The 22,504-nt window shown below is 38.7% G+C and overlaps 2 protein-coding genes across 7 annotated transcripts in view; both read right to left on the bottom strand.

The window, feature by feature from the left end:
* Nucleotides 1-6,081: 6,081 nt before the first annotated feature.
* Nucleotides 6,082-9,266, bottom strand: timm21 (translocase of inner mitochondrial membrane 21). Its single transcript, XM_035741734.2, has 6 exons — nt 8,714-9,266; nt 8,450-8,512; nt 8,235-8,332; nt 7,286-7,359; nt 7,051-7,156; nt 6,082-6,857 (listed from the first exon to the last, which is right to left on the bottom strand). The coding sequence occupies exons 1-6, from the start codon at nt 9,015-9,017 to the stop codon at nt 6,765-6,767; spliced, it is 738 nt and encodes a 245-aa protein (XP_035597627.1). The 5' UTR covers nt 9,018-9,266; the 3' UTR covers nt 6,082-6,764.
* Nucleotides 9,267-9,424: 158 nt separating this feature from the next.
* Nucleotides 9,425-22,504, bottom strand: part of neto1l (neuropilin (NRP) and tolloid (TLL)-like 1, like) — a 175,305-nt gene continuing 162,225 nt past the window's right edge. Inside the window, exons 9-12 of one of the 6 annotated variants that reach the window (XR_004821032.2) lie at nt 20,458-21,073; nt 19,270-19,342; nt 19,047-19,112; nt 12,889-13,992 (exon numbers count right to left, since the gene is read on the bottom strand). Coding sequence is in view for 5 of the 6 variants with exons in the window: in XM_035741726.2 (XP_035597619.1) it covers nt 13,905-13,992; nt 20,458-21,073 (704 nt within the window). In the remaining variant the exon portion in view is untranslated. Of the gene's footprint in view, nt 12,010-12,888; nt 13,993-19,046; nt 19,113-19,269; nt 19,343-20,457; nt 21,074-22,504 lie in introns of those variants that run through there. The other 5 variants (XM_035741729.2, XM_035741728.2, XM_035741730.2 and 2 more) reach the window with 5 other exon arrangements.

The following is a 22,504-nucleotide window of genomic DNA, read 5'->3' as shown; positions in this document are numbered from 1 at the left end:
AGGAGTGGCTTCATGACAAGTCTCTGAATGTCCTTGAGTGGCCCAGCCAGAGCCCGATAGAACATCTCTGGAGAGACCTGAAAATAGCTGTGCAGCAAAGCTCCCCATCCTTCCTGACAGAGCTTGAGAGGATCTGCAGAGAAGAATGGGAGAAACTCCCTAAATACAGGTGTGCCAAGCTTGTACCGTCATAGCCAAGAACACTCAAGGCTGTAATCGCTGCCAATGGTGCTTCAACAAAGTACTGAGTAAAGGTTCTGAACATTTGGTAAATGTGATATTTCAGGTTTTTTAAAACCTGTTTTTGCTTCGTCATTATGGAGTATTGTGTGTAGATTGATGACAAAAAACAATGAATTGAATTCCTTTTAGGATAAGGCTGTAAGGTAACAAAATGTGGGAAAAGGCAAGGGGTCTGAATACTTTCCAAATGCACTGTACTTTGTATCCATCATTTACTCAAGTGTTTCCTTTATTTTGGCAGTTACCTGTATATTAAATGAGATATGAGGTCCAGATGTAAAGCAGACCCAAATCTATAACAGCAATTGAGTAAATACTACATGAACTGGGAGTCAAAGACAATGAATGATCTCCTTTGGCAGTATGGTATGTTTAAGCCTGCATACTGGTTCAAGTTGGTTCAACTCCTTGGATAGATTTAGGATGAGACTCCTGCTGCTCTCTAGGCTGATAGGTGGTGGAGTGACAGCTTTTTCCAATTTTCTTTTCCGGGCATGCTACAAGCGAGGTAGAAACGCCATTGTCATGTAATCTGTTCATTTAATCACTGGTAACAATCCACGTGCTTCATGAAATATGATTGCATCTGTTATGTTAAAGTTTGATGGTAAAGATCTGCTTGTTCAGTTATCCATAATTGCTATTTGTCTACCTTGAATTTTGGCTTGTATTTCAACATTCCTTAAATTTGGAACCCAGAATTAAATTGCATGTGCACTCTGCTAGTTTATTTAGAGGGTCATTTATTAAAAAAAAACACATCGTTTTTGGCTGATCTGAATTCCAAATATTTTGCAGCCTCGGAGTGGTGTGCTCCTTTCTGTTGAATGAGTTGGACCATGTAAAATGTTTGACCACCTGACCCATGACACAAACCTTATACTACAGGGAATTTCTCAGCCATCATGATGTAAATACATAAACACAGGTGCATGGCCACTAAGGTTTAATCAAATATTTCCTTCTGTTGTAACTGCCCAGTTAGCCTGCTCACCCGGGTTAGTTGGTTCAGCTCCTTGGACCACTCCAGAATGAGACTCCTGCTGCTATTGAAGTGATGCAGTTACCTCTTCTATTACCACTCTCTTCTGAGCATGCTGCAAGGAAGGTCAAGTACAGCCATATCTGTTCATATCACCTGTGGTAACAGTCTTGATGTGGAGGTTTGTATTTTTTTAATATGTCAAAGTCTGTCAATGAACAGCTTCTTCACTTAGTATTTTCTGTTGTTGATGTAATGAATGACTGGGACAGTGTGGGTTTATGTGTGATTGTGAATATTGTCATACCTTACTGATATCCTTCACCTCCTTGGCCAGTTCTTTGATGAGCTGAAAACATGCTTCTGTCGTGCAATCCAGAGTTAGGTTAGTCTGACGGAAAGACTGACACAACCAGGCAAGTTAACAAGCTCTGTTAAATATTATCATCCACTGACAATAATCATGCTTGAATTGGTGGACATTGATGCCCTTTAAACTGCTCTAATACAACTGAACCTTGATCTCCAGTCTTCCTGGCACAGTGAAGACAAGGCTATGGAGTGTAGCAACGCAAGACTAAAATACATACAGTATCACAATGATATATAGTATACTTTCCAATGGAAACTATTTATCATCTACACTTCTGCTCACCTATAGGCTGTGACCTATTCTCCTTTCTCATGATTGAGGGTGCATAGATTTTCTAGGATCTTTAAGTCTCGAGACAATGGAGACATGGCTTGTGTATGCGTGCCATTCAGAAGTTGAATGGGCAAGACAAAATATTTAAGTGCCTTTGAATGGGGTTTGGTAGTAGGTGCAAGGCTCCCTGGTTTGTGTCAAAAACTTTTTTTCCACACTCAACAGTTTCCCGTGTGTATCAAGAATGGTCCACCACCCAAAGGACATCCAGTAAACTTGACACAACCATGGGAAGCATTGTAGTCAACATGGGACAGCATCCCCGTGGAACGCTTTAGACACCTTGTAGAGTCCATGCCCCGATGGATTTAGGCTGTTCTGAGGGCGAAAGGGGGGTGCAACTCAATATTAGGAAGGTGTTCCTAATGTTTTGTATACTCAATGTATATGGTAACTGTTAACATGCTAGTAGATACCATATACTTCCAGACATTGCACTAATGCTAATTAGCATTGAATCACAAAACTACCTCTAACTTCCTTCATACTGGATACAGAGACATACAAATGGTATCCTTGAGTTCATTGCCATAATTGGAACCCTTAATGTGTGTTAGCGTGTTCGGGGGCAGGGTTAGAACTCACCTGCACATAACCCCAATGAGAGAGCACATACAGTAACCACTGACAGAAGAAAATGAAAAACAAACAAACAGTCTACGGCCTGAGGTGGGCAGCCCAGAAGGGTGAAGAAGAGCACGGCACAGATGCAAAACAGTTTTGTCATGAGAAACTTTTACGTGGACGATGGACTTACCTCATACCCCAGAGACGAGGAAGCAGTTGACCTCTTGAAAAGAACAAAATAAATGTCAGCTGAGTCAAGCGCGAGGCTGCACAAGATAGCCTCTAACAGCAGCAAAGTCATGGAAGCATTTGTTCCAGAGGATCGCCTTAAAGATCTAGGGGTATATCTAATACCTCTTCAGTAAAACTTAGGCATCAATTGGAACCTGGAAAAAGACAGCTTCACCATATAAAACAAACCATATAATTCAAACCAGGAATGAAGAAGAGGCACAACTCTGAGCTACGGAGGTATGGTTAAAACTCACAGATATTTGCTTGAAACTACTTATCTGGATACCCATCGATGAGCTGGAGTTCTATGAATAGGAGAATGGAAAGAAGGGAGGGGGTCATGTCATTTATTTATTTACTGAGCCAAAGCACATCAATCAACATTTCTGTAAATGTACCAGATCCAACCAGTTAGTTTCCATCTAGTCATTGGATGAAGAGTTGGAGGGATATTCATCAACATTTATCAGATATTATTCAATGCCCTTCTCATAACATGCCGTTTACTTGGGACATAGCTGTGACATTAGATACATTCTACACCTCCATGGCTATGAGGAGGAGAGAGACAGAAGGAAGGGAGTCAAATCAGTTATAAATAAAAGACAAGTAAAACAATTAAAATGGTTTATTTAAAAAATATGAATATAAATGTAAAAAGATTTAAAAGACAGACTGTGGTCAATGAATGAAAAATAACATTCAGAATGGTTGTTTATTTAGTCATTTTTGTAGCAACATTTATTCCATGAACAAGAGAGTTGATTTTAAAGCAATGAATGTTTTTGAAAAATGATTCACTTTGGCAGTTGTTTTGACAATTCGTTTTCTTGTTCATTTTTGTTTTGTTTATATTACTTTGTAAGAGTGCCATCATTTGTTATAGGACTTCAGTGCCCCCTGCAAAACAAACCCTTTCTAAAGAAGACATCCTGTGTGCCATTACACATCCTATGATGAAGGGGAGAGGGAGAATACAGAAGGTCCGCTTCAAGTCATCACCAAGTCAAACTAGATCTGCCAGCGTGCATAGGAACAAAGATAAAAGCAAATAAACACCTCACAGCACCGCACAAATTGTATTTGTCACATTCGCCGAATACGACAGACCTTACTTACAGTGATATGCTTACATACAAGCACTTAAAACTTCTTTAGGGATCAAATCCCATTAACGGGATCGATTTGGCAACATCCTGTGAAATGGCAGAGCGCCAAATTCAAATTAAATTATTATAAATATTTAACTTTCATACAATCACAAGTGCAATACACCAAATTAAAGCTTTACTTCTTGTTAATCCAGCCACCATGTCAGATTTCAAAAAGGCTTTACCCGCGAAAGCAAACCATGCTGTTATCTGAGGACAGCACCCCATCAAACAAACACAATCATATTTAATCCAGCCAGGCGCGACACACAACTCAGAAATAACGATATAACTCATGCCTTACCTTTGACGAGCTTCTTCTGTTGGCACTCCAATATGTCCCATAAACATCACAAATGGTCCTTTTGTTCGATTAATTCTGTCATTATAGCTCCAAAATGTCAATTTATTTGGCGCATTTGATCCAGAAAAACAGCGGTTTCAACTCGCGCAACATGACTACAAAATATCTAATAAGTTACCTGTAATCTTTGTCAAACATTTCAAACAACTTTCCTAATACAACTTTAGGTAGTTTTTAACGTAAATAATCAATCAAATTTAAGACGGGATAAACTGTGTTCAATAGCGGATAAAAACAAGGTGGAGCGACCTGCGCGACCCTCGTTCTGAACAGCCCTACATCTTCATTTTCAAAGGAAAAACATCAACCAATTTCTAAAGACTGTTGACATCTAGTGGAAGTAATAGGAACTGCAAGCAAGTGCCTTAGAAATATAGATCCACACAGAAAACCCATTGAAAAGAGTGACCTCAAAACATTTTTTCCTGGATGGTTTGTCCTCTGGGTTTTGCCTGCCAAATAAGTTCTGTTAAACTCATAGACATTATTCAAACGGTTTTAGAAACTTCAGAGTGTTCTCTATCCAAATCTACTACTAATATGCATATCCTAGCCTCTGGGCCTGAGTAGCAGGCAGTTTACTTTGGGCACGCTTTTCATCCGGACGTGAAAATACCACCCCCTAGCCAACAATGCTTTAAGAAGTTAAGAAAAAAATAAAAATAAGTGTTAAGTAAAATAGAAAATAAAAGTAACAAATAATAAACAGCAGCAGTAAAATAACCAGCGAGGCTATATACTGGGTGGACAAGGTACTAAATGTGTATGAAAACCATTATCAAAAGTGTTTTTTTTCCATTCACATTTACCTCAAAAACCAAGGTATGAATGAATACTGTTGTGTGCATTTTTTGTAAATGTGTATAATTTAACAAATTTAACAAACCCTCCCTACACCTGTTCACTATGCCTGTTCCCTACACCTGTTCACTATGCTCTGCAAAATCATTCTGGCTATGGATACGCAGACCATTAATATACCCATTGGACTTTGCTGGGAGTTTGGATGATTTTATTCTGCTTTGCCACTAATAAATAATAATAAATAATAATAATAAACACAGACAAATAAAACATGGTGTTATTGTTGTGCATATTATTATAATAATAGGGGAGGGGGTTACAAAATGTACCCCAAAAGGTTCTGAGGATCCATTAAAAGGGGTTCTTTGAAGAACCCTTAGAGGATACGCCAAGAACCTTTTCTTTTTTTCTTCAATTTCAAGTGTCATAGCCAATGTTCTGAATATTTTTGTAAATAAGGTAGATGTTTTTTTATTTTTAATATATTTGCAAAAATTGAAAAATAAACTTTTCTTCATCAGGGGGTATTTTGTGTAGATTGCTGAGGAATTATTTTTATTTGATAAATTTTAGAATAAGGCTGTAACGTAACAAAATGTGGAAAAAGTCAAGGGGTCTTAATACTTTCCGAAGGCACTGTACTCCGTCAGTCATAAGATGTTTACACTAATTTCATCAGGTCCGAGTAAACATTTGCATACGTAATATTGGGTATGCTATAATATCCTATCAAATATTGCCAGAATGAAATAAAAACAATACTGTCCATAACAATGGAGGCTGCCGAGGGGAGAAAGGCTCATTATGTCTGGAACGGAGCGAATGTAATCAAACATGAAAACCATGTGTTTGATACCATTCCGCCTATTCCGCTCCTGCCATTACCATGAGCCCTTTCTCCCAAATTAAAGGTGCCACCAACCTCCTGTGTTCCATAAGTACCAACAGACTTTTTCTAAAATGTATTTCCAATAAGTTCAGCGTGGGATAGAACATTTGCAGTGTGACAGAATATGTCTAACTTCACATGGCCAGTGAATCCTTTATTATTGGCAGTTTAAATCAAGTCACACATTTTTTGTATCTCCATATACTCATAAAACAATTCTATTGATTTGCTCTCAAAATACAGGAGTCTTAGTTAATTCAAAATCTTTAACGGTTTTCCATATCTCTAATCAGTGTAGTAGATTCATGAACAAAGACATTGAACATTTTCACTGTCAATAGACAAATAACATCTCTGCATCAGATGCTTTTCTTTAAAAGCATTACATTTCCGTGATTTGACAACAAACGTAAACCATTCTTTAGAAGCCGTTTATCCTATGGAGCATTAAAACGGATAGCTTCAAATCATTGCTAATGATTTAAAACACCAGTTATTGGCATTCAGAAGGGAACAGCCACGTCAAAAAGAGATCATACTTCACCCTCACTAACTCAGTTCTCAAAAATAAGGAAATTGTCCTCAGAAAAGTCAGCAATGGCAGTACATTTTCCAAATCACCCAACAAATCTGAAACTCATACTAAACAACAAGATATAGGAACTTGGTTCAACACCAACAGACTAAAACTTTATTGGCATTTGTTGAAAAACTTTTTGAAACAAACAAGTTCATCAACAAAGTGATGCATTGCCTACATAATCTGAGTGATGCTAGACAGCTGCAGCACCTCTTCAGACCGGGTCAGAGAATCAGTCCCCATCTTATCTGTTATCCTCAATGACAATGGTTCTCCTGGGGTAAGTGTCTACTTCCACAAAGATGTAGCGGAACTCTAACTTTCCAGTTTCAGGGTTCTGTTGAAAGAGTTAAAACACGTTCACCTTATGTCACAACAAAAAGAGACGTTTATGACAATATTTATTCTCTATTTAATGGAGAATCTTGTTTCTGATATCAATGAAATAATGTCTCTAAACGCTATAGTGTTTAGGTCAATCAAGCAGATAAATTGCACATAAAATAATATGGCTAGGGAATATGTCTAACCTCTTTAGATTCTGTGTGCACAGTTCCCTGCCGGCCTGGTTCTTCTCCCTGGATGTAGAACTTCAGTCTCATGTGCTTCAGTCCATCTTTCATGTACTCCACATGACTGTGGGGGGAAAAAAATAACATAATAAACATGCTAGTAATCACACAGTCTGTTTAATGCAGTGATCTTATATTCCTATCACAGTGTATAAAGAAAGACCCTCATGGTAAAAACAAACGTTGATCTCACCTGATTTTCTGTCTTCTACCTCGGCGGGACGTTTCACCGAAGCACTTGATTGGCTCCCCGAACACTCCAATCACCTGTGGTTTTACAAAGAGGAAGTAAGAGAACAATCAACTTTACACCCTGGGGTCGAATTAGATTTCAGAAATCAATCTTTTCTAAAAGCAGACCATCAAAAATCTGTTTTAAACCATTTCACCTGTGTTTTATATTGAATGTCGACAGTGTTTTTTTGCTTCAATCTTCCCACAAAACGCATTAACGCAACACATTTGCCAGATTTTCCCCCCCATCAGATGACAGATGTGAAACGCTATTTGGCTAGCAGCCACACATAAGCAAATTAGCTTACAATGAAAAAGCACGTTTAAAAAAAAAATGTAGGCAAAAATGATGCATGGCCATGATATGTATAATATTATATCATAGAAAGAATGTAGCCAGCTACATTTCCTAATGTTTTGCTTAAAGTAAATCTTGCATTTTAATTGACACCAGAGAAAAACTACACCAGAGGAAAGTACAGGAGAAAAGTAGGCTACACATCCATCAGTCAGAGCGCTGTCTTGTGATCCAATGATGTGAGCAAAGATAGTGTAACTGAAGCACAAAATGTGTCCTTTTATATTCATGATTTGGAGCGAACCCTGACTGAAGCCCAGCACAATTTACAAAGAGAGGGATTTTAGATCTCCGTTTTTCTCTTTCCCTTTGTGTGAAACGCGACCCCTGACACCACATTGCTTTTATCAATCCTGTGTTTTCAGAGAAGTGCAGATGCAGGGAAAGAGACGACCCAATGAGACGTAGATGGTTAATGTTGTCTTAACTCAGTTCTCTCATATGCAAAACACATTCCGGGAAAAGGCAAACGCATAAATTAACTCAACTGAGATGCAGACTAAGAGTAGATTGTCTCGTTGATGTAATGTTTCTGTGCTTGTTATCTCACCTCTGGGTGTAACCTGGTTTTGTTGAAGGCTTTGCTGTATACCTTGTTGGGGCTGGAGGAGGAGAACAGCTCCTGGAAAACCACATACAACAACCCACCTGAGAGCAAAACACAGAGGTGTCAACAGGTTGGGGCAACACTGTCTTTTAATCAGATTACATCAATTGATCTTTCAATATCATATCCTGGAAGTGAAAAAAAAAAAAAAAAATCACCTGTTACTCCGAGTCCAATCAGCACAACTATGAGGTAGGTAAAGTCTTTGCCAGCTTCCTTTACTGTTGCGAGGGAGAGAACTCGGATTATGGTACACCCTTCTAGTTCTAAACTCTTTGATAGCTGAAGAAAATGATGATGCCATTATGCCAAAACTTTCAATAGTTGAGTCTCTTTCATTCTTATTGTGCAAGTGTGATTAACAAGGCAAACTCCATATGGGCTCTGATTGAATAACAATACATTGTGTTCGACAGGCTTACCTTTATGTGCAGTAGAAGGTCCTTGCCTCGGTACTGACACCTGTCCACCATCCTTCTCTTCTCCTTTACTTCTCAATCTTGTGTCGACAGAAATGCTTCGACTCCGTGTACAAAACAGATTGCTCACAATAGGTGAGTGATATGCAGTCCCGTAGAAAACGAATCTGGATGTTGCAGTAGACGGTTTCTGAAGGTGCAAATTATTCTGCATGCGTTTACATATTCGCAGAACGGATTGCGTTGACAGTGTTTGATATTGATGCAAATTACGCTGCACAACTTTCAGTATGAAAGAATACACCATGTTGTCCTCTATTCACGTTGACTTGCTAGCTACTTCAGCTATCAAAAAAAACGCACGATGTGTCTTGCCCCTATTTCGCAAAATTTCCCAGTATTAATTAACTGTTACTAAAGTCGACCCATTATACGATATAAATGACCTAATTGCAACACAATTCAATATATACTTCAATAATTACTTGCAAGACTGTCAGCGTTGAGTTAGGGAGCTTGCTGTTGAACCTCTGGCGCATGCATGTCGTCACTGTACAAGCGCGAAGAATCATGGGAGAGAGAGTTTTCTTGGAAGAGGCATTGGCAGTTTAAGTCCATGGCAGGTCCCAGTGAATGAAATTAAAAATAATTCTGTCTTTGATGAAATAGACATCACAGCAATGTCACAGATTTTAAAACATGTATATTTTAAACATATATTCTCTTTGGTAATATACTCACGTATTCTAGACTAGTAGGGTAAGCTACAGCACATAGGCTACAACATTATAACAAGGGACAGGTTTGGGTAGGTTACTTTCTAAATGTAATCTGTTACAGGTACTACTTACCTGTCTGAAATTGTAATCAGTAACTTCAGTTTTCGATTTCTACCTTTAAGAGGCATTGGAAGAAGACAAAAATGATCCATCAAACGCATTGGTGTGTCATCATAGTGGTCTCTGACTTGTGGTCAGACTCGCTCAGGTGGAGCAAAATTGAACTATCGCCTTTTTTCAATGCTGAATTGAATGCCATTGAAAAAATCAGAATGGTGTCATAAAACATTTTCCCAAACATCCTTTCTAAATGTCAAAGTAATCCAAGAAGTAATCATGTAATCATCAGTAATCATAGTTTTTCAAAAGTATCCATCATCTGATTACAATATTTTTGCTGGTAACGTAACTGATTACAGTTTGCTTTATTGTAAACAGATTACATGTACATGTACCCTGACAAGTGACGTTGTTCATGGACAAGCACAAATGAATATCACTTTCCAATATACAAACTCAGTAAGTCTCAATCAGATTAGTATCAGTGTATTGAAAACATTCTGCCCAGCATTTCTTTAACGTGTTACCAAAGTATAGAGATCTCAGCAAACAGATGGGTCTCAAACATACACATACACGATATACACAAAAGTGTGTGGACACCCCTTCAAATGAGTGGATTTGGCTATTTCAGTCACAACCGTTGCTGACAGGTGTATAAAATCGAGTACACAGCCATGCAATCTCCATAGGAACGTTGGCAGTAGAATGGCCTTACTGAAGAGCACAGTGATGTCTATGAGCAACAACGGCTCAGTTGTGAAGTGTTATGCCACACAAGCTCACAGAAAGGAACCTCCAAGTGCTGAAGCGCTTAGCACATAAAAATAATCTGTCCTCGGTTGCAACACTCACTACCGAGTTCCAAACTGCCTCTGGAAGCAACGTCAGCACAAGAACTGTTCGCCGGGAGCTTCATGAAACAGGTCTCCATGGAGGAGCAATGCCGAGCGTCAACTGGAGTGGTGTAAAGCTTACTGCCATTGGATTCTGGAGGAAGTGGAAACGCTTCACCATCTGGCAGTCCAATGGACTTAATCTGTGTTTGGCAGATGCCAGGAGAATGCTACCTGACCGAATGCATAGTGCCAACTGTAAAGTCGGGTGGAGGAGAATTAATGGTCTGAGGTTGTTTTTCATGGTTCGGGCCAGGCCTCTTTGCTCCAGTGAAGGGAAATCTTAACGGTACCGCGTACAATTAAATTCTAGACGATTCTGTGCTTCCAACTTTGTGGCAACAGTTTGGGGAAGGACCTTTCCTGTTTCAGCATGACAATGCCCCCATGCACAAAGTGAGGTCCTTACAGAAATCGTTTGTCGAGATCGGTGTGGAAGAACTTCCCTGGCCAGCACAGAGCTGTGACTTCAACCCCATCGAACACCTTTGGGATGAATTGGACTTCACTAATGCTCTTGTGGCAAGTCCCCGCAGCAATGTTCCAACATCTAGTGGAAAGCCTTCCCAGAAGAGTGGAGGCTGTTATAGCAACAAAGGCGTGACCAGGTCCATATTCATGCCCATGATTTTGGAGTGAGATGTTTGATGAGCAGGTGTCCACATACTTTTGGTCACGTGGTGTATTTTGAATGACAGGAAATAAAATATTGCAAAGGAAAGGCTATGGGGCAATCAAGGAATTAGGTAGTAGCCTAATTCATGATCAGTAATTGAGCACATATTTTGTTTTACTGTAGCCTAGTGTGTATGGACAAGCCACTAGTACAACCATTCCCAATGTTTGAGATCCTAGTTGGAAATCTGACTGGAAATTCTCAAAATTGGGATCTCTGGAAAAACAATTTCATTAGGCTACTCTCTGAAGAGGTCTGTGACTTGTCATAGAAACTACATATTACATCCCAATGTCCCATTTCAGTCCACAGAAATCACCAAAGAGATATTTCATGTTTCGTGGATTAACACTAAGGTTAATGCCCTTCATGACATCACAACTTTCTCCTGGGTGTGACACTCCATCCGGGGAAAGAACCGAGCCATAATGGAGGGAGGGAAACATAACAGCGATACATACTGTGGATTTCCAGATGGTATTTCAGCACCAAAATGACATCCTTACATGTTTGATTAAAAAAAAATCATTAATCAAGTTTCAAAGAACAGGTTCAGTTTTTAGTCCATGAACAATGTACATTAAAGGTATTTATTTTTCTTTTAAAGTTTCGGTCCAGTATCTGAGTATCAGGATATGTGTCCGTTGGCTTTACAATCTCAGACATTTGAGAAACACAAACAGGGCATCTCACCTGTCATCCAAACAAACAAAAAACCCAACGCATACACAAAAAAAAGCTTCTGTTTTTCCTTATCACAACACTCTAAATTGGTCTTGCCGCTCAACGCAAGTGCAACAATTCCCTCAAGATGCATGAGGGAGATTAATGTTAGTTCCATGTCAAACTTGGCAAGATGCAGAAGACTGATGAATCGGTCTGAAGTATCTGTAGAGAAATGGAAACACCATTACTTTTAGTGTACTCTAGGCCACAATAACTACAACAACAGTTTATTACAGTTTGATATATCACTTTACCTCTATGTCTCTCCATCCTGAAGTTTCATTAGAACAGATTACTGCGTAAATCAAATGTGACCCTAAAGCATGAACACGTTACAACATACAGTAAGCCTATTTGAAGTATGTTGCTCATATTGTGCATGTGTTAAGACATTACTGTATTGTTGCCGTCTCTCTCTGTGTGTGTTTTACACAGCGTCATTGTTGATTCACATGGTCTCTTAAGTTCACATTACAGTTATACAATAACAGTATCACGAGCTGTGTCAAAATGAAGTGAACAAATAACATTAACTGAACACGTAAACTTACACACAGTGCATTACAAAAAACAACAACAACAACAACAACAACATTAACATAAACAACAGCAAACGAGAAAACTGAGCAAGCATATCAAATGAAACTAAAGATTGATTTATTGTTGGGATATTGAAGGCGTCAGCAGTGTAGACAAACCATGCAGGCAATAACATAGATCCTATTGTCGACATTGTAACACCTCCCTGATAATGTTCAAGTGAAAATGGACTGGAATTACATTACATTTGAGTGGAGATCAAAATGTTTTGATTTAGTATAGTCCTAGTGTGGCTAAACGGTGTACCTTAATGGGGTGCGTTTGTGAGAGTGTGTGTGTGTGTGTGTGTGTGTGTGCATGTGTGTGTGTGTTGTGTGCGTGCACATGTGTATGTTTGCATTCATATTTATTTACTTGCAACCAAATTAATTTCATTTCATTTCATTTGAACAATAAGGACTGGTGAAACACATAACAAAATAATTAGATAAAACCTTGAAATAAAAATGATTAAGCTTTTATTGTTTATTTTCTTACAAAGCATTCATAAAATCAGTCCTGAACAGTATTATTTATGTCTTTCAAAAGTCTCCTCTTTTCAAATACCCCCAGTAGAAAAGTCTGAGTACAAAGATTACAGGCTACGAAAAGAGAGGGTGTGACAAATCAACTGAATTTACATTGTTTATGTCAAATAATAAACAACTACACTTTGAATTTTTAAAAAAAATTTGTGAGAGGAATCAACATTTGAAAATGAAAATGTTAAAGATTAGTTTTGTATTGACATTTGACTTTCAATTTAGTTGAATTAGCATGCAATCAATTAATACCACTCATAATACTTTTATGGATAGATTTCCTTTGTTTATGTTATAGTGAACTTATTTATAACTGAGATGCATGTAGTGCATTAGTGGATGACTTTCAATCTAGATGTTAGTTTGTTCATGTTTTAATGGATATAAAAAGCATGCACAAGTCATACCATAGCATTTTCAATTATCATATAAAGTTTTTTTTTTTTTATTCAGAGAGGGGTAATTACACTGAGGTTAGTTACTGAGTTACCTTTATTGCCTAATTATTACTGATAAATGTTACATCTTTCCTCAAACTGAAAAATTGCAAGCATTGATACCCCAAAATACCATTTATAATATGCTGCAAAAATCCTACAAAATCACATGCTCTAAACATTGAACTGAGGAAGGTTTTCTAATCACAATAGTCCATTGATGATTTTGAGCAACAAACTTGCATCTTACAATGTAGATATTCATCCAATGTTTTGTTTGATAATAATCTACCTTGTTAATGTCCAGTCAATAAGATTACAAAATCTGAAGTGACAATAGTGGGTCTGATTAAAAGCCTACTTAAATTCAAGTTTAAATTATTTTAAGCCAGTCTATACACAGGCAATTGTTTTTATCACTGTAGCTACTTTCTTCCAGTTTGTTACATATTTCATATTCTCTATTTCCATAAGTCCTTCATCACCATCACCATCGCCATTATGCTGATGTGAATCTCCGGTCCGTATTTTCATATTTCATTGAAGCCCGTTCGTACTGATCCAGGATTGCACTATTCTCAAGAAGTCTATATGATGGAAACAATGCAACATAACGTAGAGCGTAAACAAACACACAAACACACATTTACACTCACCGGACTAAGCATTTCTTACACTGAATGACACAACTTAGGGTAACAGTTTATTTCAATGTCCCAGCATAATACTAACATGAGGGAGTCATGGCTTAAAGGTGATATTCATTAAGTGTAATGATAATCTAGACAACCTTATGTTGGCATTATGATGAAACATCCAAATTAAGGGTTACCCAACAAAGACATAAAATAAAATGATTTTACATTAATGCAACTTAAAATTGAAGACAACAGTACAGTCCATGAGTCAGGGGAGTCTCATAGCGATTTTTTTTTGAAGGTCAATGTTCCTAGAGTTGGAAAATGTGTGATAGCAGTGCATCAATGGTAGCGTCCTCTGTGATAAAACTCTTTATTTCATCCCTCCGTCCCATTCATTTTTCCCATAGGGATTTTACCCCAAAGAATGTCAGTATACAACTAGTTATTGCTCACTTATACTCTTCAGTCATATATCATTGGATTGCTTAGATTCACAGCTATTCATCAGACATATTTTCTGAATGTTTCGGTCAACAGAACTTCGACCTTTGACCTCTAGGGTACATATTAGAATTACCTGTATGAATTGCTTTAAAGAGGAAACGTGATATATTTTAAACTTTGTTTGACAAGATGTTCTGAAAGGTCATAAAATTACCATTCAAACTTCGAAAGCAACAGTTACAACTATTGTTAAACAAAATCGCCAATATTGTGCCATCGACATTAGAATGTTGCAAGCTTAGAATTCTATGTAATGGGGAAGCTATGTTTTGGGATTCTAACTTTGGTGATAGAGGAATCAAATTGCACACAACCAGTTAGAGCAGGTTTTTAAAAAGATTTGTAGACACAGTACAGGGCCATCACAGAATTCACTCATTAACCCCACAGAAGCCTTTGTCCAATATGGCCGACAAACAAAACAATGGGGTCTTACTGGAAAATTTTGCATGACCATACCTGTATGAAATATATACTGAGAAAAAATATAAACATAACATGCAACAATTTCAATTAATTTACTGAGTTACAGTTCATATAATGAAATCAGTCAATTGAAATAAATTCATTAGGCCCTAATCAATGGATTTCACATGACTGGGCAGGGACGCAGTCATGGGTGGGTCTAGGAGGGCATAGGCCCACCCACTGGGGAGCCAGGCCCAACTAATCAGAAATAGTTTCCCCAAAAAATGTGCTTTATTACAGACAGAAATACTCCTCCGTTTCATCAGCTATGCGAGTGGCTGGTCTCAGACAATCCTGCAGGTGAAGAAGTCGGATGTGGAGGTCTGGCATGGTGACACGTGGTTTGCATTTGTGAGGCCGGTTGGACGTACTGCCAAATTCTCTAAAACAACGTTGGAGGTGGCTTATGGTAGAGAAAAAAACATAAATTCTCTGGCAACAGCTCTGGTGGACATTCCTGCAGTCAGCATGCCAATAATACACTCCCTCAAAACTGCACATTTTAGTGTGGGCTTTTAATGTCCTGAGCACAAGGTGCACCGGTGTAATGATCATGCTGTTTAATCAGCTTCTTGATATGCCACACTTGTCAGCTGAATGGATTATCTTGGCAAAGGAGAAATGCTCACTAACAGGGATGCAAACAAATTTGTGCACAACATTTGAGAGAAATAAGATTTTTGTGTGTATGTAAAATTTCTGGGATCTTTTATTTCAGCTAATGACACATGGGACCAACACTTTACATTTTGCATTCATATTTATGTTCAGTATAATTGTAATATGACCTAAAATATCTTAAAATGTTCATAGTGTTTTAGAATACACAACCAAATGAGCAAGGTGGGCCAGATAAGGAATTATTATTCACAGAATTGTGGTAAGAATGTGCCTAAAAGGCTGTCAGAAAGAATCACTGACCTATGAACACAATAGCATCAACAATTGTAATATTTGATCCTTAAACATGGAAATAATGTACATGTGAATAATCATGGATGTGAGCTTATTAAAATGATATACAATGTTATCCTAGTAGTTGTTTTCATTATGAGGACTATAAACCTGCCCCGTATATTCCATTACAATGTAGTGAAATCCAATGTTGGGCCTGTTGAGGTCAATTATATTACTTGTAGTATTCTAGTAAACAGCCCCAGAGTAAGAATGCATGTTCATTTAGACTAACTACGTGTAATGGTTTGCTGCTCTCAACATCAGGTGAAAACAGATTGACATTTCTATGGAATTTGACATTGTAATGTATGCAGTTGTTTGATGAAAACAATTCATATGATAACATTGTATATCATTTGAATCTGCTCACATCAATGACATCACATGTACACATCCATTTGACATGTTTGAAGATGAAATATTGCAATTATTCGTCATAACATCCGCAGAAATCAGCGATTCTAATAAGCTTTTTTTGTGCACATTCTTATCACAATTCTGTGAATAATTTAACATCTTTATATACAGTGCCTACGGATAATATTCAGACTGCTTCACTTTTTTCATATTTTCTTACGTACTTACAGTAAAATTGATCAAATAGTTGTTTTCCCTCATCAATCTAAAAAATATCCCAGTATGACAAGGCAAAAATAGGTTTTTAGACATTTTTGCTAATTTATTACAGATAAAAAACTGAAAATCACAGTTACGTAAGTATTCAGACCTTTTTCTCAGTACTTTGTTGAAGCACCTTTGGCAGCGATTACAGCATCGAGTCTTCTTGGGTATGACGCTACAAGCTTTGCACACCTTTATTTGGGGAGTTTCTCCCATTCTTCTCTGCAGATCCTCTCAAGCTCTGTCAGGTTGGATAGGGAGCGTTGCTGCACAGCTATTTCCAGGTCTCTCCAGAGATGTTCGATTGGGTTCAAGTCCGGGCTCTGGCTGGGTCACTCAAGGACATTCAAAGACTTGTCCCGAAGCCACTCTTGCATTGTCTTGGCTGTGTGCTTAGGGTCGTTGTCCTGTTGGAAAGTGAACCTTCACCCCCAGTCTGAGGTCCTGAGTCCTCTGGAGCAGGTTTTCCTCAAGGATCTCTCTGTACTTTGCTCTGTTTATCTTTGCCTCGATCCTGACTAGTCTCCCAGTCCCTACCGCTGAAAAACATATCCACAGCATGATGCTGCCACCACCATGCTTCACTGTAGGGATGGCGCAAGGTTTACTCCAGATGTTACACTTGGCATTCAGGCCAAAAAGTTAAATCTTGGTTTCATCAGTCCAGACAATATTGTTCATCACGGTCTGAGAGTCTTTTTGGCAAACTCCAAGCAGGCTGTCATGTGCCTTTTACTGAGGAGTGGCTTCCGTCTGGCCACTCTACCATGAAGGCCTGATTGGTGGAGTGCTGCAGAGATGGTGGTGCTAGAAGGTTCTCCCATTTCCACAGAGGAACTCTAGAGCTCTGTCAGAGTGACCATCAGGTTCTTGGTCACTTCCCTGATCAAGGCCTTTCTACCCCAATTGCTAGTTTGGCCCAGGCGGCCAGCTCTAGGAAGAGTCTTGGTGTTTTAAACATATTGCAATTAAGAATGATGGAGGCAACTGTGTTCTTAGGGACCTACAATGATGCAGCCATTTTACCCCAGAACCCCGGATATGTGCCTCGACACAATCCTTTGACCTCATGGCTTGGTTTTTGCTCTGACATGCACTGCTAACTGTGGGATCGATCAATAGAATCAATAGAATTTACCTCAGGTGGACTCCAATCAAGTTGTAAAAAACATCTCCAGGATGATCAATGGAAACAAGATGCACCTGATCTCAATTTCAAATCTCATAGCAAATGATCTGAATACTTATTTAAATAAGGTATTTCTGTTTTGTATTTTTTTTATACCTTTGCAAACATTTATAAAAAGTAGTTTTCACTTTATCATTATGGGGTATTTTGTGTAGATTGCTGAGGATTTTTTTTGTTTAATACATTTTAGAATAAGGCTGTAACTTAACAAAATGTGGAAAAAGTCACGGGGTGTAAATGCTCTCCGAAGGTACTGTATCTGGCACACCTGGCAAATTTTGTTGTGTATTCTACATCACTATGAACATTTTAAGATATTTTGGGGTATACTACAATTATATTTCATACAGGTATGGTCATGCAAAATGATTAAATAAACACAATTGTGTTGTTTGGTGGCCATATTGGTAAAAGGCTTCTGGGCTCTTAATACATGGATTCTGTGATGGCCCTGTATCTACAAGCCTCTTCCATAATGTTATAGTCCAAAAACATAACTGCCCCATTACATGGAATTCTGTGGTTAAGCTTCAAACATTATAATGTCAATGGCACAATATTTGCGATTTCCTTAACAGTAGTTGTAGCTGGTGCATTCGAAGTTGGTTACAGTATATTTTATATAATTTAAAAGGTAACTTCATGACCTTTCAGAACCACTTTTCAAACAAAGTTGAACATGATTCAGGATTTTAATGCACTTCTATCACACATTTTCTGACACTAGGCACAGAGATCTTCAACAAAATCAACTATGAGACACATCATCCCAAGTGAGCTGTACAGATCATATTTGGGGGTCTGGCTCATGGACTAGTAGGCTCGAAAAGCCATGTTCAGTATTTCATTCATTCAACAAGTCAAGACAACAGGAGAATACCGTGTCAGTGTGACTTCAGTAAACCTTAGTAATGTCTGAAAACATTCCAGGTGACTAACTTGTTTAGAATTAGGACTGTGACTTTAGTATTGGTGTATGTAGTCCTATTAATGTGCTTAATTAAAAGTGTGCTATTTAAATATCTGTATGTTAAATAATACAGCTATGATCTGTTTGTGCTATGAGGCTAAAATAAATACAGGTTAAAGGTGAGAATCATCCTTATTTTCCACAGGTTCAACAGAAGATGACTGGAAAAGTCCATGCTAATAAATAATAAAATGTTGCTCATGATATGACCTCGGTAAGAAGAGGACACATACATGAGCTTCAAATCAACCACGCAAAAAAATAGAAGCCAAATTTCACACAAAAACTCACCATAAACCAAGATGACCGCAAGCAGAGGACCCATCTTGATGACAACAATGAACCATATCAAAAAATCTAACAAACAAAACAAACTAAATCCAGAATAACTTCACAAAAAAGTCAACATCAAAACCACATAAAACTACCATTACTGAGATATTGACTTATATGGTCAAACGATGACCTACACAGAAACATAACATATGTTTATTGTTGTATAAGGGGGGCTTACCTTGAGATTGCCTTACACCCTAGTCGTGTTGTATTCTGATTCGTGTTTGCTCAAAGAGCCAATGAGGCAGAACCTGAAATGTCACCGCTCTGTCGTTTAATATCAAACTCTTTTTTTGCATAGAGATTATCATATGTAAATGCATATATTGGCTACATAAAAGCAGAACATTTCAACAGAGTTTTGAACTCTGGAAGTCTTGCATGCATAGAAATTGCTGTGCTGGACATTATAGTTAAAACAATACTTTTTCAGGTATACAGGTTGAATACAGTAGAGCACACATAGTGCATGCATAGCAAAGGTACTTTATCTTGGAAGTTATTTTGGAAGTCCAAGAAGTGTAAACATTTCATTTATCAAGTCATCAAGGTGCAGATATCTGTACATTCAAATATAATTGAAGAAAACAGATTTGTGCCAAAGGTTTGAACTTTACCACATAAAAAAAGAACACATTTAACTTTTACTATTAACAAAGTTATTTGTGTTTATATCTTTTGAGTCTACAAAATATTTTTTTTGCATTCAAAATTGATCAACCAATAATCTCTTTAACAGTGGCAGGCACCAATACAAGCCCTTCTGTTGAGAGTCACAACAGATTGATATGACTACAGACTGAATTGATCTACATGTCCTCTATAGAAAAGAGGTGTGTATTTGTCTGATCCATTGCAAATGTCGTGCACTCTATTTGCACATCATAAATCAGTATTTTAATTCAAGATGGATATCTGAAAACCTAACAAGGACACTGGCAATGTTTCTTAGTACTGAGCATGGGTTGGAGCTACATAGATAGATAAAGAAAGCAATATAGAGACAGAGACAAAGAAACAGAGTGAATGTGTGTGAAAGAGTGAGATAGAGAGTGATAAATAGACAGGGAGGGGAGGAAGATAGTGGGTGAGAGAGAAAGTGAGGGGGCAGGTCTTCCTACCACAGCATAACTCTTTATGAATGATAGCAGAGTTGACAAGAAGTAAGAAGATCAAAGCAAAAAAGGAAGCTACAACCTAAAAAAAATAAGAAGAATGAGAGAAAGAACAAAAGTAGAGGGGGATTAAAAAATGTTTTAAAAGGAAGAAAATCAATGTCACCCTCCCCCATGACATCTTCTATTAGGATGTCTTCATTGAGATGGATTGATTGACCATGGATCATTGGAAATCTATAGATACTGACCGCTGGACTGCCTTCTCGTGACGCGACAGTCGGTGGCTCGTCGTGGGAACCTCTTCCAGGTCGTCATCGAGGTCGCACCCGTTGTCGGCCGCTTCCTGTGAGTAGCTGTGCTTCATCACCAGTATGCTGCGCCGGTTCCCTGTGGCAACGCTGGGCAGCAGCGGCCGTACCGGCTGTGGTGGAAGGTCCGTGAGGAGGGTCTCACGCGTGCTCAGGTTGCCGCGGCTACCCCGCCCACTGAGTGACAGCTGGGACAGGTGGGCGGAGCCCGGGTTAGAGGCGTAGCCACAGTGGTGGTCATGGACGCAGCGTGAGGATGAGCGGCGGAGAGCGTGGTAGTTCTCGAAGTCCTCTGCCAGGTCGACTAGGTCTGCGGAGGCTGCAGTGGCGTGCGTGGCGCTCCGTAGCGTGCAGAGCTCGTAGTGCGGCGGCTCGAAGACCTCCTGGAACATGGTGGGGTCAAAGTCCTCGCGCCGGAGGATGTACTTCTTCCTGGGCTGTTTGATTTGCACGATGACGGACACAATGAGGAGGATGAGGACGATACAACAGGTGACGCCGATAATGGTGCTGTTGGTGTTGTTCAGGTTGTCCAGGATATTGGCTTTCCTCTTCTCTGTTGGAGGAGGGAGACAGATGGGGTGAGAGAGAAGGAGAGAAATAGAGAGATAGGTGGGAGGGAGAGAGACAGTGAGAGAGGAGCAAATAGTGGCGATAAGGAGACATTTGAATGTTTCTCTTTTAGAGAGTGTGTTGTTTTCTGCTTCCATCTTTGTAAATGCAGCCAAGTTGTGAAACACATTGCATTTCTATAGTTTTTCCACTTTTCGGGGCTGCCCCTTTAAGAAATGGCCAACTTACTCCCACACACTTACAATGAAATTAAATTAAATCTTATTTGTGACATGATGTAGACTTTTCCGAGAAATGCTTGCTTACGAGCCCTTCCCAATGAGGCAGAATTTAAAAATAATAATCCAAATAGCAACACAAAAGGAATAAAATAAAATACACAAGAATGGAGGTTTATATCAGAAGTAGTCGTACGAGGTAGATCTGTACATGAAGGATAAAGGGTAAAGTGACTAGGCATCAGGATAGATAATAATAAGAGTAAAATAAAGAACAGAGTAGCAACAGGAAATGATGAGTGTAAAAGTGTGTGTGAGTGTGTGTAATGTATGTTTGAGCATATGTGATTACACAACTGGCGAAAAGATTACTGTAGCTCTGTTGGAATAATTGTTATAGATAACTTTGTCATCTTCTGGAAACAAAAGATGCTCTACAGCAGGTGTTCCCAAACAGGGGTACGCACAATGCTGTCGGGGGTACGCCAAATAAAAATGTGATTCACATAAAATATATCTATTTTTTTAAATTACATTTTTGTACTTTTTTCTTCTTCACAATTTCAAACAGTCCATTTATACTTTGCCACGGGGCTATACATTTGGGTGAGTTTTTTTTCTCACCCGGGTAGCCTCTTTTCACTGCCAAAAATAAAATTAAACCATCTAGTGATCAGCGAAATAACAACACAATGTCAAATACAGGTAGCCTAGTCAAATAATTAACATCTAATCACATTAACTGTTACTTTCTTGCGGGAATTCCACTTAACGGTCCGTATGTAGCCAAACGTAGCTGCTGCTCATGTTGGTATCTGTACTGATGGCGCAAAAGCCATGACAAGGAGACAGAGCGGAGTGGTAACGCGCGTGCGAGCAGTTGCTCCCGACGCCACTTGGGTACACTGCAGCATCCACACACTGCAGCATCCACCGAGAGGCTCTTGCTGCTAAGGGAATGCCTGACAGCTTGAAAGACGTTTTGGACACTACAGTGAAAATGGTTAACTTTGTTAAAGCAAGGCCCCTGAACTCTCGTGTATTTTCTGCACTATGCAATGATATGGGCAGCGACCATGCAACACTTTTACAACACACAGAAGGGCACTAGTTATCAAGGGGCAAAAGTATTGACTTTGAGAGACGAGCTTAAAGTTTTGATTACTGACCATCATTTCCACTTGTCTGACCGCTTG

Source organism: Oncorhynchus keta, chromosome 28 (genome assembly GCF_023373465.1).
Source record: "Oncorhynchus keta strain PuntledgeMale-10-30-2019 chromosome 28, Oket_V2, whole genome shotgun sequence".
NCBI classification, from domain to species: Eukaryota; Metazoa; Chordata; class Actinopteri; order Salmoniformes; family Salmonidae; genus Oncorhynchus; species Oncorhynchus keta.
Note: the sequence above shows the minus strand (reverse complement) of the source record. Positions and strands in the feature narration are given on the sequence as shown.

Bases quoted from the DNA above. Each gene is read 5' to 3' on its own strand.
- timm21 (XM_035741734.2), bottom strand. From the start codon at position 9,017: ATGGTGTATTCTTTCATACTGAAAGTTGTGCAGCGTAATTTGCATCAA. The intron at 7,360-8,234 runs GTGAGATAACAA...GTAAAACCACAG, and splicing joins AAACCAGGTTACACCCAGAG to GTGATTGGAGTGTTCGGGGA. The intron at 6,858-7,050 runs GTTAGACATATT...CTCTTTCAACAG, and splicing joins TGCACACAGAATCTAAAGAG to AACCCTGAAACTGGAAAGTT.